The 18,156-nt window shown below is 36.4% G+C and overlaps 1 protein-coding gene across 7 annotated transcripts in view; it reads right to left on the bottom strand.

Moving 5' to 3' along the window:
- Window positions 1-384: 384 nt before the first annotated feature.
- Window positions 385-18,156, bottom strand: part of phactr2 (phosphatase and actin regulator 2) — a 37,277-nt gene continuing 19,505 nt past the window's right edge. For 3 of the 7 annotated variants that reach the window (XM_081351658.1, XM_081351660.1, XM_081351659.1), the window contains exons 2-12: window positions 17,161-17,328; window positions 16,760-16,834; window positions 15,939-16,076; window positions 12,651-13,122; window positions 11,422-11,597; window positions 10,019-10,175; window positions 9,760-9,815; window positions 8,982-9,043; window positions 7,729-7,866; window positions 6,238-6,314; window positions 385-1,633 (exon numbers count right to left, since the gene is read on the bottom strand). In XM_081351658.1, coding sequence (XP_081207784.1) covers window positions 1,618-1,633; window positions 6,238-6,314; window positions 7,729-7,866; window positions 8,982-9,043; window positions 9,760-9,815; window positions 10,019-10,175; window positions 11,422-11,597; window positions 12,651-13,122; window positions 15,939-16,076; window positions 16,760-16,834; window positions 17,161-17,328 — 1,535 coding nt within the window. In that variant the 3' untranslated portion in view covers window positions 385-1,617. Of the gene's footprint in view, window positions 1,634-6,237; window positions 6,315-7,728; window positions 7,867-8,981; window positions 9,044-9,759; window positions 9,816-10,018; window positions 10,176-11,421; window positions 11,598-12,650; window positions 13,123-14,028; window positions 14,281-15,938; window positions 16,077-16,759; window positions 16,835-17,160; window positions 17,329-18,156 lie in introns of all 7 variants that reach the window. The other 4 variants (XM_081351657.1, XM_081351656.1, XM_081351654.1 and 1 more) reach the window with 3 other exon arrangements.

Raw genomic sequence — 18,156 nt, 5'->3', positions numbered from 1 at the left:
TTTTCTTCTAAAATGATAATTTTTATCAAGTTTGAATGTTTATGTTGTTATTTCACTTTAATGGCAATGAAAAATACCTATTAATTGTCATTTAAGTGAAATTACTGAACCTAAATATACGAGCTTGATAAAAATGATCATTCTAGAAGAAAATTTCAAATGGCACTTAGAGGTTTTTGCATCTTCATATACTCCAATAATCCATACATCTTAAATGGTTCATCATGAAATATTAAAGATAAATGTGATCTAAAATGGTGATTTTTAAATGTGATAGCTGTTCAACCAATATCTAACTAAATATAAACATTTAGAATGTTAATACAAGTTAGTGTGCTTTCTTACCCCTTTAAATGCTTCTCTGCGAAATAAATCAAGCCAATATACTGCAATATACTGTATTCACATATATCATACACAGACTGTACAATTGATTTGAAATAATTTAAAAGTTTCCCCAATTTCTAACAACATGAACAAAAAACACAAAACAAAAAAAAGTTAAAAGATGGACGCAAGTGAGCGTCCAGCAAATTCTGTATTTGACATACAATCAGATATTATATAAAGCACCAACATGTGCAATAATGCAATACTGACACATTCTATAATGGACTAAAATAATGGACTAGAAGCCCTTTCCAAGTTTGAGTTAAAACTATTGTTTTACTACATTATATTGCTTGCAAAATCTTGTTCGGCACCACTGTTCTTAATAAAACTCACCACATTTATGTACAACCTAAAAGCCAAATCAATGAGACACTACCTGGAATTTTAGGAAAACTGTCATAATGTTTAGGGCAAAGTAAAATGCACGTTAAATAAACATGGATTGTGTCATAAACATTATGATGATAGACTATTCCTGAACAGCAGTTATATAGAAGATATGTTACAACATGACCACATGTATATCAAGTAATCAGACTTTAAGGAAAAAACAACACTGTAAAGGCACAACATAAATCTGATTACATTCTATTATACTGAGGACGGTATTAATCTGGATACAGAGGAATAATGGCAGTAATAAACCTGGACATCACAATGGACCTCAATATCCATGTAATGTACACAGAACCAGATACATGAGTCTTATAAAATATTTTTTCACATGCATGAATATTCATAGATATTACTGGACTCAGCATGAATACAGCAAGAAATATGTATAATATACAACAACAACAAAAACAATCCTCAAGAGCTGCACGCATCAATAACGTAAGCCACTGTTGAGTCACTGCACGCACTCAGTTTTACACTGTTGTGCTGAAGTGAACCTTTAGAAAATATCAGGGACACTTTAAATTAAAAGGGTAAGTCTTGTCCTTAGTGTGTGCAAAAAATGTTCCTGATTTGAAAGAAAACATTGCATTGCTTTATCTTGTTCGAAGGTCTCTCTCTCTCTCTCTTCGATTCAGTTCATAATTACATTCCAGGCCCATCTTTAGCCACGCTGTAGCCCCCTAGTGGCTGAAAGCAATAACCAAAGCGCATCCGGTGCCAGAGAAGAGCCGGCTGCCGCAGGGAGCCAGTCTGTTAGCCTCTCGGCAGGAAACATGGCGAAGAGACAGGAAGAGAGAGCCAGCACCCCCTCCACCAGGCACCGCCTCAGGGCCGATGAAACCTGCCACAAAACAGAGACAGCAGACGCTAGTTTGGCAGACAGGACACATAGCAGATCTGAGCAATATTTAGAGGAAGAGAGGCATCTACAGTGGAAAGAGCAGCTGATAGGGTATTTTTATTAGCAGCAAGTCTATTAACACGGCACTTGACGAATAAAGAGTCCTGCCAGATACATACCGGAGGTGTCTAACACATCAGATAATGTAATTGTGCTTAGTTTATACATTTCCTGAACCCATTCATGGTGATTTGCAAAAACGACTGTGACGATAGACATCATGTGACTTTTCGCTGTACTTCACGTTTACCCCATCATGCTCACATTACATAAGAGAAACTCTGTCAGCATTTACTCACTCTAATGTTGTTTCAAACCTGCATGACTTTCTTTCTTCTGTTGAACACAAAGGAAAATATTTTGAAGAATGTTGATGTTGACTTCCATTGTATTTTTTTGTCCGTACAATGTAAGTCAATGGCAACTGAAACATTCTTCAAAATATCTTCTTTTGTGTTCAGCAGAAGAAAAAAATACAGGTTTGGAACATCATCAGAGTGAGTAAAAGCCGTTTTAATTTTTTGGGTAAAATATCCCTTTAAAAGCACAGTACGTAATTTTTGCCGCAAGAGGTCGCTTATTCAAAACGGTAACAAAGGGTTAGCTTGATGATGCTGTGAACGAGTGTGGAATCATGGGAGTTGTCTTCACCTCCACAGCAGATGGAAAGCAATCCGACGGGACTCGTTATGTTCATGGTTGGGCTAATGTATTAAAAGTTTTTTTAACGTTACTGTGGTATGAAGTCGGGCGGACATTTTACGCTGCAGTTTTATTATGCTTATATGCTGCAGTCGGCCACTGCCGCTCCTTTCGCTTTATGCATATTTTATGATTAAAGGTAAGATTTTATGATTTTAACATCCACCTCCTTCTTCCATGAACTTGAACATTGTTGGTTACGTTTGATCTAATGAAATACCCGCAAATGCTGAATTACTATTTTATTTGATGAATTAAAATTGTGGGGTAATGCAAAGCTGTTTTACTTGGTCAAAACAATCATACTAATATACATTTGAATGTGTTGAAAGTTATGTTGTAACATTACTACAGTGGCTGGTAAGAGACCACATTGCAGTAAGCTAGATTAATATTAGAATATTGATAAAAGCTGGATGACTTGTGTTGCTAAATGCTATGCAGTTAATTTTAAAATATATTGTATGGAGGAGAAAATGCTGTATTAATGTTACTACAAATAAAGCTCTTTCTGATTATTCTATGTTGGCCATTTGACAAAATAGTGTTGTCTCTGAGGCATGGTATAAACATGTTACTTGCAGTAAATCAAGAAATCAATAGATTCAAACAGTGTTGGACTATATAACAATGATTAGTTTTCTGTCGACAAAGGTATCCAAACAGTTGCTCATCTGTCTAATAAAATACATAATATATTAAAGTGGTTTCTACAGAAGTAAAACCAGAAATCTAAGGGAACAAAGATATGACATCATTGACAGGTGACACAATGACAAAATCATACATTTTGTGCCTTTAAGAGGACCCACAGTCTACCTCAGACAGATTGACAAACTCTTGAGTGGTGGACTGAAGGTCAGTGAAAGCCTGATGTTCAATTATTATGAAAATAAAACAAAATACTGACTTCAAAAGAAACTTTCTGCTGACTATTCAATGCTTTATCTCCCACCACATCTTAGGCCCTGTTTACACTGCCAGTGAAATGTGACCCAATTCCGATTTTTTGCTCACATGTGACACAGATCGGATGTGTTCTTTGACAGTGTAAACAGGAAAAAAACGCATGCATTCGGATATTTCCAGATCGGTTTCAGGCCTCATTCATATGTGGAAATAAATCGGATATGTGCCAATGCGACTGTCATGTAAACAGGCAGATCGGATTTTCTGAGGCATTAGGCAACGTCTCCGCGGTTTAATGACGAGAGAAACCCCGACGCACATCTGCAAAGGGACGGATGGCCCGACGAAACGTTGTCATCATAGGAGAGGAATGTGGAGAGGGGCACGGGAAGTGTTTTCACATGATTGTAAATTTAACGAAAATTTTTGTTCATTTACATTTATTCATTTCAAGCAATTAGTAATTTATTTGTAGCCTAATAAACGCTTTAAAGGTCCCGTTGCATGCGATTCCATGTTTCAAACTTTAGTTAGTGTGTAATGTTGCTGTTAGAGCATAAATAATATCTGTAAAATTATAAAGCTCAAAGTTCAATGCCAAGCGAGATATTTTATTTAACAGAAGTTGACTACAAAAAACGGCTCGATTGGACTACACCCCTCTACATCCTGCATTGGTGACATCACCAGAACCGTTTCTTGACTAACCTCCGCCCACAGGAATGCTCCCTCAACTCTACTGGCTACTTGCGCACTTCTTATAACTTAGCCTACTGTGTTTACTCAGCTCTTACGGTGATTTTCTGAAGTAAATCTGACGCTTCATCTTTTGTGTGATGTACAATAAACTTTATTAAACTCATCAGTACATGTTTGATCATCATTCAGACAGCAGACTTGTAGGCTATTAATAAATAATGGATACATAGCCTACAAGCAGATGACAAATACGTTATAATAACCGTAATTAAACTACTAAACTATACCTGTTTCATCTCTATACAGCAATCTGACTCTGTAGGCATTATTGTCCGACTCGAAATGAACGCCGTTACTGAGAGTTTCTGATATTATCATCATTCCGTGAGATGAATTTTTCCTGACAGACTGAGCACGAGCTCATGAAGCTCCGCCCCCTGTGTCGTCCAGCAGCACCTCATTTGCATTTAAAGGGGACACACTGAAACGGCTCGTTTTTCTGAGCCCCAAAAAATGTCAATTTAAACATGCTGTAAAAAATGATCTGTTGGGTATTTTGAGCTCAAACTTCACATACACACTCTGGGGACATCAGAGACTTATTTTACATCTTGTGAAAAGGGGCATAGAACGGGACCTTTAAGTGGGCTATTTAAATTTAAAAAGTGCTAGGACTATTTACATGTTCAATTATATTTTTAAAACATACGCGCAGATTGTGATGTAATATTGTGTGTGCATAGAAAGTATTTGTCCGCAGCCGCTCAAAAAAAAATAAAAAAAAATTGTTCACAGCTGCTCTACTCCTGAGCGCATCTCCACAGTGTTGTGTAAGTACAGGCTCTAGGCAGTTTTTTTGTGTTAATTTCTATTTCTTGTCGCTGTGCAGGCTCTTTATTGCATAACAGTGAACAGCTCTTAATTTATGTGCCGTAGATCGGTCCGTTGCATTACGAATGAAAGCAGTATCAATAATGTCAAATATGTGATGTGCAGTCAAGTCCGGGTGTGTATGTTGTTTTAACGAGTGTTCTCACCGACACGCTTGTGATTCGTGGAGTTTTAACGAGTTTTATAGACATAGTTTCTTATTCAAAAGTGGTGTTTGGCAACTTTGCATATCGCAGAGCATGAAACATATTTTGTGTTCGTCTATTTGTGCAAAAGAATTTAACCCTTTAAGCATGCGCGATATGTTTCAGATAGTAGCCTATGGCAAGTGTAAACACATGAATCGGATATGGGTCACAATTTAAAGAACGTGTAAACAGACAGTCAAAAAAATCGGATATAGGAAACAAATCAGAATTGGGCATCAAGACCTGCAGTGTAAACGAGGCCTTAAATTCCCATATTTACTGATTATGCAATTAAAGCTGCAGTCTGTAGTTTTTCCTCTTTGTCGCCATCTCTGTTCGAAATATGCAATTGCAGTTATTCACAGAATTATCAACTTTACGTGGGTTGTGCCTCGGCACAGCACAGCGCGGATGAATCCAATGTTTTGAGGAGAATGTGCGGCTGTCAGTCGCCGCACCAGTGTGGATACTGTCATTCGCAATCACAGATTCCACTTTTTGGAAGTATGACCAACATAACAAGTAATCTGAACAAGTAAGTAACATCCACTTTTGTTCTGACCAACTAAGGGAAAAAAAGCATTCCAGTAAATCACGCTGATTAAATCTAACGATCGCTAATCATATCACGTCAAACCGTGCAAATTATACTTTGTTCTCAAATTGTTAATGTTAACAATATCAGCATTGCGTGACTACGTTTAATGCCCTTCCGAAGTCTATCGCATTTTACAATGGGTGAATTTCCAGTTGTCACTGGTGATTGTCGTTTGAACCTTTCTGGATCCGCCATCAAATTGATAAGTTTACTACTTGCCGAGACACCTTCTTTATGTGTACAGATGTGACGTAATGACGCAAAGACATGCTTGAATTTTCCACGGAAATCCACCAGTACCACTGGAATTAAAAACACTATTACAAGCTTACCGTTCTGAATCGAGCTAAGGCAAGCAGATAGTTTTGAACACTGGCTGGTTATGTACTTGCTCAAAAATTTATTTGGGATCATTTTTAACCCAAAAAAGTTACGGACTGCAGCTTTAATGTCAATTACATAATTACAAAAACTGTATCAATGACAGTTGACTTACTGGACTATAGCCAACAACCTTTCATCCTCCTGATCAAGCTGCTAGTAGTACACAAACGTACCTGGTAAACTGTTTGCTTTCTTCGTGGACTTCCATTTCTTTGCTTTTAAATTCATTAAGTTCTTTACGTATAGCAGCCTGTGACAAGAACAAAAAAAGCCATTAGTGACGATGTGATCAAAGTTGAAAACAGATGTGCTCCTTATTTTTGTGGAGCAGTAATACATTTTATTTAAAATAAAAATCTTTTGAAACATTATAAATGTTTTTATTATGACTTCTGGTCAATTTAATGTGTCCTTGCTAAATAAAACTACTTTCTTTAAAAAAAAAAAAAAAAAAACAACTTTTGATCAGTAGTGTATTATAAAAACTGTATTATAAAAAAAATTATAATCATACAATGTTAATATACTGTTTTATGTTCAATGAAAAAACAGCTCTTTTCATTACGATGAACTATTGACCACACAGGTGTTTGTGAATCACCATATTTTAAAGCACCAGTCACATGCCCAGTAGGTGGCATCAGTGACCATACAAAAGGCAAGAGATCTTCTGATATTGATGCAATATTCTCCAACTTATAAAAATGAGAGGACATTATCTTTATCTTTAGGACCATCAACTGTATAATATAAACTATGCATTTAACAATATAGACATTTAATAAATGTGTTAATAAATGTTTATCACTCATAAATCGTGAGTTAACAGAGACCAGGGGTCTATAAACGCATAAAACTTTGTGTTCACCAACAAATAGAGCCGATAACAGGTTTAGAATGACATGAGGGTAAATATTTTAATAATTTTCTTTCTTTTTTTTTTTGATTGAACCATTTACATTTTGGGAGAACTATTAAAGCATTTGTGCTTTAAAATATGCAAAAATCATCTAAAAGATCTCTAACACTTTACAATAAGGTTTCTTTAGTTAATATTAGTTAACTACTTTAGTTATTAACATGAGCTAAGAATGAACTATTTCTATAGCATTTATTTAAAAATGTACTAATACATTATTAAAATCAAAAGTTGTATTTTGTTAACATCAGTGCACTATGAACTAACATGAACAAACAATGAATGACATTAAAGATTTATAAATATTGTAACAAATGTATTGCTCATTGTTAGTTCATGTTAGTTAATACATTAACTAATGCTAACAAATGAGACTATACTAAAGTGTCACCAGAAGATCTTTAAATCTACATAAATGAAAATTAAGCAAGAATGTATTAGCTTAAGATTCCCATAGTCCCAAAAATTATAAATTAAAATATTTATTCAGAAAAGAATTCAATTAGATTATAAGTTAAATTAAAATTAAAAAGTACTAAATTTAGTTTAACAATTACATTTTTTTTATTACCACCAAAACATTATCTACATTTTTTTTCATTTTCATCATTTCAATTCTGTTATTTACAATGGGAAAAATGATGCTCCAACATTTGCCATGGTGCATGTGCATAAGTGTCTTCACAATTCTATGCAGCACAGCATGCACAATTTAAAGCAACAGTAAGAGAGAGGAATGGCTTACTTTGTCTGCAGGGGTCAACCTGGTCCAGGGCTTGTCGGCACGCCGATCATAGTCTTTAGCATCTGTGACCTCCACATATTCATTGAACCGCAAAATTCTACGCGCCACGAGTTCTGCGACTGTGGGCCGGACGCTGAGCTATACAGACACAGAGCAATACCTTTAGTCACCTTTTAATGCGTGTGCAGTCTCCTTCAATAGGAGTTAAACATGTTCCTTGTAGCCTACTGTGTGAGTGAAACAATGAATGGCAAACAAAATGCATCTTTGATAATGAAGCACGTGATGGTGGATGTGACTGACTTTACAAGTGAAAATATTTTGAAGTGGTTTCTATTCCTGCAGTCATTTGTCTACAAAGTACTGTCTATTATTGCAGTTTCAGCCAGAACAGGTCAACTTTGAGGAAAATCTCTGCAAATGGCTATTGAACTAATTTATAGATCAGTCCATTTAAATTCTCTGCCCGGATTCTTTCAATAACACAGGGCATTAGAAGCATACTAAATTAGGAGCGCCTAATTAAAATAGCCAGACTTCCAGACATTTCTGGCCACCACTTCTACAACACGTCAGGAATATAAATCTCTTTCTCACTCCCCACAACACCTCACACATTACAATTAAGAGTTAGCTAGAGGGTTAATGACATGATCAAATTGACTCTTTAATCTATTTTTATTAAGCTATCTATTACATCTTAACTTATTAAATAATAAATTCAAGTACGAGCCATTTAGTCAAGTTGACTAGTTCAAGACCTGTTCTTAAAAGTGATGCATTATTGAGATACTAGACAATTTTTTTTTTACTTCCTTGTAAGGCCAGCAGGTGGTGCAATGTCCCAAAATGATGTCACATTAATGATTTTTGATTAATGACGATTCATAACTTCATGGAGCATTATGCTTAAGTAACAGGTTGTGTGTTATTTGAAATTAGAGCAATACATTACATTTATACCTGTAATCTTTCAATATCTGACATCTAATTTCTGCCACATAAGAAAAAAAATCATACATTTATTTCAAATAAATTGAAATGATGACAAACTAATTCATAATTATAGGATTTTAAAAACAAAAAATTGTCAGTTAAAACCTTACCTCATAATTTAAGAACTTATGTCATAATTATTATTTACCAAAGCATGATTTTATTTCTTATGTAGCAGAAATCCATACATTCCTGATAGATTGAACAAATGATGAGAATTTGACTCAAGAAAACTAGTCGATTGCACAAGGTTGTACCTTTCGGGACAGTCTTCTTTTAATCTCCTGCTTGGCCTCTTGTTCTTCTTCCTCATTTTTCTCTAAAGGGATATAAGAAAGATGATTTTGTTAGTTTTTATCTTATCCAATGACCGATATTTGCTCTGAAGTTTAAATATGAAATATTTGACAATTATTGCACTTTCCATTTTAGCACAACCAAGGTCATTCAAGACAAAACAACATGTATCCGACAATGTTGATTTTTAGTCCTCCTTGTCAGTAAGTGATCAGAGTACAGTGAAAACCAGCTAGGCTTAACAGTAAATAATGGTCTAGAATGACAGCATGCTCACTGATGAGTCCAAAACATGTTTGTGTAACACTGGCCAAAAATACTGAATACTGAATATGCCATGTGACCATGAGCATTTCTTAAGGATTCTTTATCTATCCTTTATTTATCTATCTTTATCAACTCTAGAATTGGGACATTCCCTTTACAGGATATTTGCAGCCCAGATGAATTATATCTCAGGTAAGCAGTGAGCTTTAGGCAACTCTTTGATTAAATGTTTACACCTCCCTGTTTGTCGGCATAGAGCTTACGGCTTGTTTGAGCTTCATCACATTCCTAGTCTTCATCAATTACATCACATGACACAGGGACTGAGACACATAGAGATGCCCATGACTCAATGAACGTGTCTCCAACATCAGAGGCAGTAATAAGCAACAACAAACATTGGAGCCCAGGGCATCCCAACAAAGCAACTGTCTACAAACTATGTAAATGAGATAGTGACAGGAAACATACGCTTCAGAATATTTCGCTGCTCGAGCTCTTCTGTGGTGGGCCTTTGACTCAGCCGTCTATGGGTGGAAGAAAACAAGAGTCAGTTTGTGAGGAACGACAGAGACTATTGATAAATCTTTAGCTTGTGTGTTGTAAAGAAATTCATAGGTGCCCAAAATAAGTGCATCCAAACTTTTGAATGATAGTACATTGAATATAATAAATTGGCAACGTTAGTATCCAATATATTAGCAGTACAGATCAAGATGGTTTAATGTACCTCACTAGTTTACAGCCGATCTGCTGCCACAGCTCCTGTCGCTGCATCTCTGAGGTCCGCGGGAGAATGTTCTTCTCTTCTAGCTCCTTCATGCTGGGCCTGTTACCAAGTTTGATAGCAAGTGTGTCCCTGCGTCGAATTTTGATGGCAAGGGAGCCTATTAAAAAGAAAAATAGGGATGCATGATAGTATATTGGTAGCATATTTGTTATTGATCCTAGTTGTTGTTTTTAAATGTATCATTATAGGTTGATTGGATATATATTGTACATAACGATTCGGATATTCAATTGTGACTTGGATTGTAATTTCAGTTTTACAATTAGATTACCTTTGCTGTCATCTAACACTCACTTGGTTCGATTGCCTGGTCTGAATCTGAGTTTGATTGCTCCCCCTCCCCCCGCGGGATTTCGTTCACATTATATTATTTGGGTCCCTTTATATGCGGACTAGGCTACGGTTCACGGGTGTGCACAGAGTTTGGAAAACAGCGTTCATCAACACCGAACTCTGTCATTAATCGAACCCAGGTCGCACTAAAAGTGCTAGTGTGAAAGCACCAAAAAAACAAAATTGACCATTCTTATTTTTTTATTTTTTTTGAGAAAAATGCAGTATTTATTATAGAAGATCTTGTCGGAATACACAAAAGGGAAGAAAATCATGCCGACTTTAAAAGTTTATCTTTAAAAACGCTGAAATTAGTAAGAATGTAAAATGTTATCTTTAGCAAATCTCAAAATCACAAGTTGCACATTATAATGTTGTAATTCCTAATTCACTTGTAGCATTTAAAATGGTAAAGAATTTCAATAGGGGTCATTTATCAGTTCTTCATGAGCCCTGATCGGCTCATCTGCATCGGACAGAGCTTTAGTACCAATGCAACCTTAGAATAAACTTAATTTATTTGCATTCTGACACCAGTGAAACATCTTCAGATTGCAGTGTGGAAAGAACAGAAAATGAGAAACAGGCATTAGTCTTTGCAGGAATGTGCTCTGCATTGCGTACTGGCAGCGAAGTATGCAGAGTTACCAGCATGTCAGAAAGTAACGCTGACTAGAGAAGAGACCGCATGTTTTTCCAGTTTGACAAACTAAAGGCTTGGACATCCGCTTTGCCAAAATTCTTTGAAGTTACAAGAGAAACTTCTAAAATGCAGTTACCAAGAATGAAACCTCCAAGAAATGCATCGCCTGTACTCATGTTACGGGTTTTGATTATACATAAACATCAGGCTGACGACACGTACATTTACTAGAATAATCTCCATGCAAATCCAGAAAAGCAGAATATTTAAAGCTTTTCACTTACATGATTTTAATTTGGCTCAATTTTTTATTGGACAGAAAATGTAGAGAAACAAGGGGTTTAAACAACTAGACTCGAACACGTACTAGAGGTATACTCATCATCTTCGTCCTCCTCTTCTTCGTCCTTGTAGAGTATAGGTCCATCTGAATCATCCGAGTCGTTGGCCTGGTTTTCTCGAATGGAGTCAGGAATGATGGTCACCTCTGGGCTTTCCACATTGACGGTTTGTTGTCTCTCTCCCTCTGCAGTCCCAACAATCCTACAAAAGGCCAAACACTCATTTAGTTTACCTAAAATATTCATTAGGATGAGCCGTTATCATAATCAGGGAAAGAGGACAACATACTCAAGACTTTAAAGAGGTCATAACATCATTCATTTTTTAAATTAATATTTTCCCTGAGGTCCATTTATAATGTTAGTAAAGTTTTTTTGTGCTAAGAGAGTCATAATAGAGCTTTTCATGGTCATTTTCTCTCTTCACTCTGACTGTTTGAACTAAATGGTTTGTTTTTGGCTGCTGTGCCTTTAAAAAACCGCCACTTCACATGTGAGATGATTGCTGCGCTTCAGTGATTACACTTTTTTTTTACTAAACATTTTAAGTAGCACCTGACCTGTTGATTCATTTTGATATAACACCTTCAGTGCAGTTGTAATGCTGCACTGCTGTAGGTTTGGCTAAAAAAGTCCAAAAACTGAATCTGCAGTAAAAGAGTTTCATCTGCATGCTCTGAGACGCAAGTCATTTATGATGTAGGAAAAAAGAGCCACCGTTTCTTCACCGATTGCGGCAACTTTTTATTACAGATATTTTGCCAGGAATTTCCCAATTTCCCAGGAAGAGGACATTTTGTTCTCTTGGACACATGGGAAGGAAACGCTGCTTTATTCGCAAATGTTTTATGCAATATTCCAATTTTACTCATAAGTTAAATTCGCAACTTTGGGTGGAAACACAACGATTGAAGACAGTGCCATCACAGGAATAAATTACGTTTCAAAATATATTAAAATAATAAACAGTTATTTTAAATTGTAATAATATTTCACAATATTACTGTTCTACTGAATTTTGGATCACATAAATGCAAAAAGTAATCTAACCGACCACCAAACACGAGGGGTACAGCAGTGTACATTACTGTAAATTTAGCCCAATCTCATTAAATGTCTGATTGGAGGATGACACACAGCATGACTTACCTTTAGGGGAAATATATTGACATGCACATGTGCTATATAATCAATATTAAAAGCACAACATTAGAGGAATACAGATTTTACAAAAAATAAGAACATGTAAACTGACCTTTGTATCTGGTCTGCCGCTGTCCTCTCTTTCTCTTCTTCGCTCTCTGTGCTCACAGGTTCACCTAAATTGTCTGAGGAGAGTTCATTTGAGGATCCAGTGAAGGATGTTTCCTCTGTGGCTTGGTTAACATGAGGTTGACTTTTGTCCATCTCGGCAGAGGACTCGGAAAGTTGATCGGCACCCTTCCCATCCTGAGATTTCAACTCTGCTTTCTCATTAACATTTGAGGTTAATTCTTTTTTCCTTTGGTCCTTTTTAGAGGAGCTTTCCGCAGTCTCGGACGGGGTTTTGGAAGGGGGCCGCGGTGACCTGGAGGGTGCGGGTTTTTTGGCAGACTTGGCTTGTGCTGCTGTTAGCTCTGAGTTGTTATTCTTTGGGGTTTTCGAGCAGGTCGATGAAGATGATTGACCCGAGGCCTGAGTGGAACTCTTGGATGTGCCTGCAGTTTTCTTAGGATTCAATGTTTTTGCTGTGAAGAAATTAAGAGAAATAAGAGAATTAGAGATCTTAAAACGAGTTAATGGCTACACCAAATGGCGGTGTTTTAAAAGCTTTTTCTAAGAATAGAAACGGATTACTTGTACTAAGACATAATTACAGAACTAAAAGATAACATCAGATAGTGTATTTTCACATGCAGGTTCACCACTAAAAAACAAACTTCCTATGCGAAGGTCACTGCTGACCAAAGATATGAGTTTAGTTTGACATTCACAGGAGCCAGGAAATTCAAAACACTATAAAACAAAGAATCTGGGGTTCTCACATCGAGTTATGTATTCATTTGCTGAAATTATGAATATTAAAACATTACGAATGAATAAATAATAAATCTATAAAAAAGTGCTTCAGTTAAAAGAGGAAGCTGTCAAGCCACCAATGATGGGACACAATGGACAGGTAAAAGGATAAAGGAACAGCACAGTGTGGAACAATGAGCCCCTGTTTATACACAATTACATGAGTGTGGTGTACATGCACAAAGTCCTGGTTACATGCAAAATGCAGCACATTTATTATACCATTATAAGGCAAACATCAATTCAAGATTATATGTTTAACAATGAGACATGTAACGCAAGCAGAATAACAATACAAGAAAGCCACACTGGGTCACAAATGAGTCAGTACTGCACAACATAAACCCAAACTAGTTAAAGCATGAATCCAGCAAACTGCACATTTGTCCATTCTCTAACAAATGAGATTTTGCTGACATTTCTGACAGCTTTTTTTGTTCTTCGAAAGACCAGGTTGGTTCCCAGCTTGACTTGTCAGGGGGAAAGAGGTGCAAGCAGGAACCCCTCCATGCAGAGCCTGTTCCCCACACATGCAATCACAATGCTCTATTCTCAATACTGACACGTGTACTCACCATTGCCACGAGTGGCAGTTCGGGTGGTTTGTTTGGGTGGTGGAGCGGAGACCTGCTTATTGGTGGTCTTGGTTACCTTTTTACCCCCTGCTTGGCCACCTTTCTTCACACCTGAGCTTGTGGCCTCACCAGAGGGTTTTGGGAGTGTGGTCTGTTGTTTTTTAGTAGGGGTTTTTGGAGCGGTTGACTCACTGGTCTTTGGGCTGGGCTTGCTGTCATTCCTCTCTACTGAGCACAGAGGAGCAGAGCACCCTAAACGGTCATGTCAGCACATAATCAAATAGAATAAACAGAGAATTTAGCTCAAAATTCTAATTGGATAAGCTACGTTTTAAGCCATTTTTAATACACAAATATGACCACACATACATTACATCAAGTAGTAACTGTGAACTATATTAATTGGCTGACAAATTATATATATTGTCATATATAATGACATCATTTTATTCAGCAAGGAAGCAATAAACTGATCAAAAGTGACAGAAAAGACTTTTAAATTGTTACAAAAGTTGTGCTTTTGAACTTTACATGAATCAAAGAATCCTGAAAAAATATTTTAAGCAGTTTAAACTGTTAAGAATTAAGCTGTTTTCAACATTATAATAAGAAATGTTTCTTGAGCACAATATCAGCATATTAGAATGATTTCTGAAGGATCATGTGACACTGAAGACTGGAGGAATGGCTGCTGAAAATTCAGCTTTGCCATCACAGGAATAACTTGCATTATAAAATGCATTAAAATAGAAAATAGTTACTTAAAATAAAAAATAAATGCAGCCTTGGTGAGCATAAGAAAAAGACATAAAAAATATCTTGATGACTATATATGTGTGTGTGTGTGTGTGTGTGTGTGTGATTATTATTAATTTAAATGATTTATTAAACTATTTATTAATTAAACCTTGGTCTTATTCTCTTGGTGGCATTTTTTATAAGCGTTTATAATGGGTGTTTTTGCACAGCGCAAACGCCTCAAGTTGCTTTAATGCTTTAGTGCATCTATTCCCTCAGCCTCTTCAAAATGATCCCCATGAAAAATAAATTATTTTCATTGGTTGGAGGAAAAGTGGTGGAAACAATTACAGAACTGTTGTAGAACATTAAAGAGGAAGAAATTATACAAATATAATTGTGTTGACGTTTCCCTCGCATATCTTGTGTGCCCACAACTTATGATGAAAAGAAAACTTCCAAAATGATGTCATTCTAAATGGCACATTACTCATAAAAGGATACAAAGCATCAATACAAAGCATAAGATCCATAATGTTATAGACCTTAGCTTCAAAACCAAATCTGCTGAACTATACGGCACATTAGACACTAGTCGGCACCTCACCTCTTAAGAAGCTCAACAATCAAGAGATGTTCATTAATAACACATAGAACAAACTTCAACAGAAACAAAAATAACCTTCACAGGAAATGACCTTGTTCTACAAAAAACTTCATTTGTACAGTTTATTAAAAACTTGACCACATTTTCACCACATTTCACTGAACAAGATAAAACTGTTGCTCCAAAGCTGCTCACACTTCCTCTAAATTATACAGTTGATTTCTATCTTATGACTGACAGTCTTTATCAACCCATTTTGATACTGTACATTGGTCTTTGCACACGCGTTGATTTCACTAATGTTGTTCAATCACAATGATATATGAAATGATATGGATGGTGTGATGTGCAAAAATGAAATTGCAACAAAATATGGTGAAGAAATTTCCCAAAGCTACAACATAATCCTATGAAAGGACCCTCCAGTTAGACTAAATCATTTTAGTCATTAGTGGCTTGAGCTTAAAACATAAAAAACAAAAACATTATCGGTACGGTTGGACATGTTGAAGACTCAAACATCTTTATTTTGCCCAGTTTTACCAGATTAAACAGAAAACTGTACCTTCTGGGTCCTCTGCCACTGTCGCCAAGTCTTTTTCTTCAGGGACCAGTTCTGGTGTTTCAATGTCCACTTTGACCTTTTCAGTAACTCCACTGGGCAATGCATGACCATTCAAGGTCTCTGTGTTCAAAGGATCATCTAAAGATAGACAAAAATGGCTCAGTTATCATGGTACCAATACGATATGCCTGCTATTCAGTAAAAACACAATTTTGTTCCATTAACATTTAAGTCATCCTGCAGATGTTCAAAGACTGAGAGCTCAATGGGTCGGACTGTGATTTTCTGAAAGGCACTACATATAAAAGTATTAGTGAGAGACTTTACTCTGACTCCCTCTACATTGAAGAACAGCAGAATCCTTCCCAATCTTCTGGCTCAATTTCATCATTTTGGATGTGTGTGAACAGCAATCCAGGAAGATCTTAGCTTTTATTATATGGATAACATAAATTAAAGATATTTAAATGGAAAACATTCCTGGGTGGTAGAATAAATTAATAATCTTTAATTGAATCTTTAACCCCCTTTGCTTCTCATTTGTTTATGGTTGCTGGCTATGGTAACGCATTTTTCTTCTACTGTAACATAGTGGTTAAAGATTAAAGATCGCAACCGATAACCCGCTAGCACCACTTTACATATGAAGTACAGAGATCCTTTAACCTCATTTAAACATGGGTTGCTGTAGGGAAATGCCTTTATATTGTATTATAAATCAATTTAGACTATAAACAAACTAATCATTCTAATGAGTCATTTCTTTAATTTCACAGAAAACAGCTCAGCATCACATTCACTTGCTTTATTTAAAATCTCACCTTGGTCTGGAATAAGGACACCTTTCCTTATGAGCTCTTCTCGAGTTTGCCTGGTGGATATTTTCCTCTCCAGAACTATAAAGATGAAGGACATATCAAGACATCAAGAACACTATATGGTTACTATGGTTCACAGAGTTCAGTAAAAGTGCAGGCTGCTGCCAGCTGTAATATGTTGTGTGCAATAAATTTTATGATCCGTGGCGTGTCTACTGTATCCATCCAACTTAATCACCACTTGAATATCATGCTGGATGATATAACTTTCATGAAGTAGTGAGGAAGCATCAAGAAAAGCCAATAGGGTATAAATGTGATAACTACATTCTGAATATACTGTACATAGATGGATGTACTGTCCCAAGCATAAACACAAAAGCAAAATGCTATTAGGGATATACCTTTGGAGAGGTCCTGAAACTTATCACTGGTCCTCTTCTTTCTCCATTTCCAAGGTTTAAAGATCTTGCCCAGAGAAGAAAGCTTTCCACCCTTTCCTTTCAGCTGAGAAGACTGCGAGCTTCCCACCACATCACAGTTGGCCAGAGAAGATTTTTCCAGACCGTCCACTAAAAGTGAATCAAAGCAAGGAAAAATGAGAACATTGAATGAAATGACCTCAAGACAATGGAAAAGAGCCAGCCAACAGGTTTTTACAACAGGAAATACTTGTGTGAATGATTGTTTCTGACCATAACAACATACATTAAAGGGTTAGTTCACCCAGAAATGAAAATTCTGTCAGTAATAACTAACCCTCATGTTGTTCCAACCCCGTTGACTAGACTATCGTTCATCTTGAGAACACAAATTAAGATATTTTTGATTAAATCTTTTTGAGTCTCACTCCTCCATAGGCTTCTCTGTAATTGAAACTTGGCCCAGAAATGTTTAAAATAGTCCAAGTGACTACAGTGGCTCAACCATAAGTTTATCAAGCGACAAGAATACTTTTTGTGTGCAATATAAAAAAAATATTAAACTACCTTAAAAGTATTGCTTAAGTTAACAGACCTGTTTGTGTGCGTTTTATATCACTAGTGCATTGTCCGTTAGGAGCATATAAGCCCTGCCCGCGTGAGGTGCGCCGCTTCCCGCTCGCGCTGTTCTGTAGTTTACTAAAAGTTTATTAATTCTGAATGTGTCGCGTCTCACGTGTCCATCTATATTGCACCAAATGCAACACTGCACTCCCTGTGAAGTCGATTGGATGAACGGTTCTCGAAATAATCAAAATGCAAACGGACATACAGACACATAGAGATTCCTGCCTTTATTAGAGAGAAGGATATGTTCAGCCCCCTCTCTCCGAAGCTTCGAATATTCGATGTTCATTACGACCGAAGCTTCGAAGCTCAAAAAACGGTATTCGGACCAGCCCTAGTAATTACTGACAG

The sequence above is a fragment of the Scardinius erythrophthalmus genome, assembly GCF_964197995.2.
Source record: "Scardinius erythrophthalmus genome assembly, chromosome: 21".
NCBI classification, from domain to species: domain Eukaryota; kingdom Metazoa; phylum Chordata; class Actinopteri; order Cypriniformes; family Leuciscidae; genus Scardinius; species Scardinius erythrophthalmus.
This window is presented reverse-complemented; position numbering and strand designations above follow the sequence as displayed.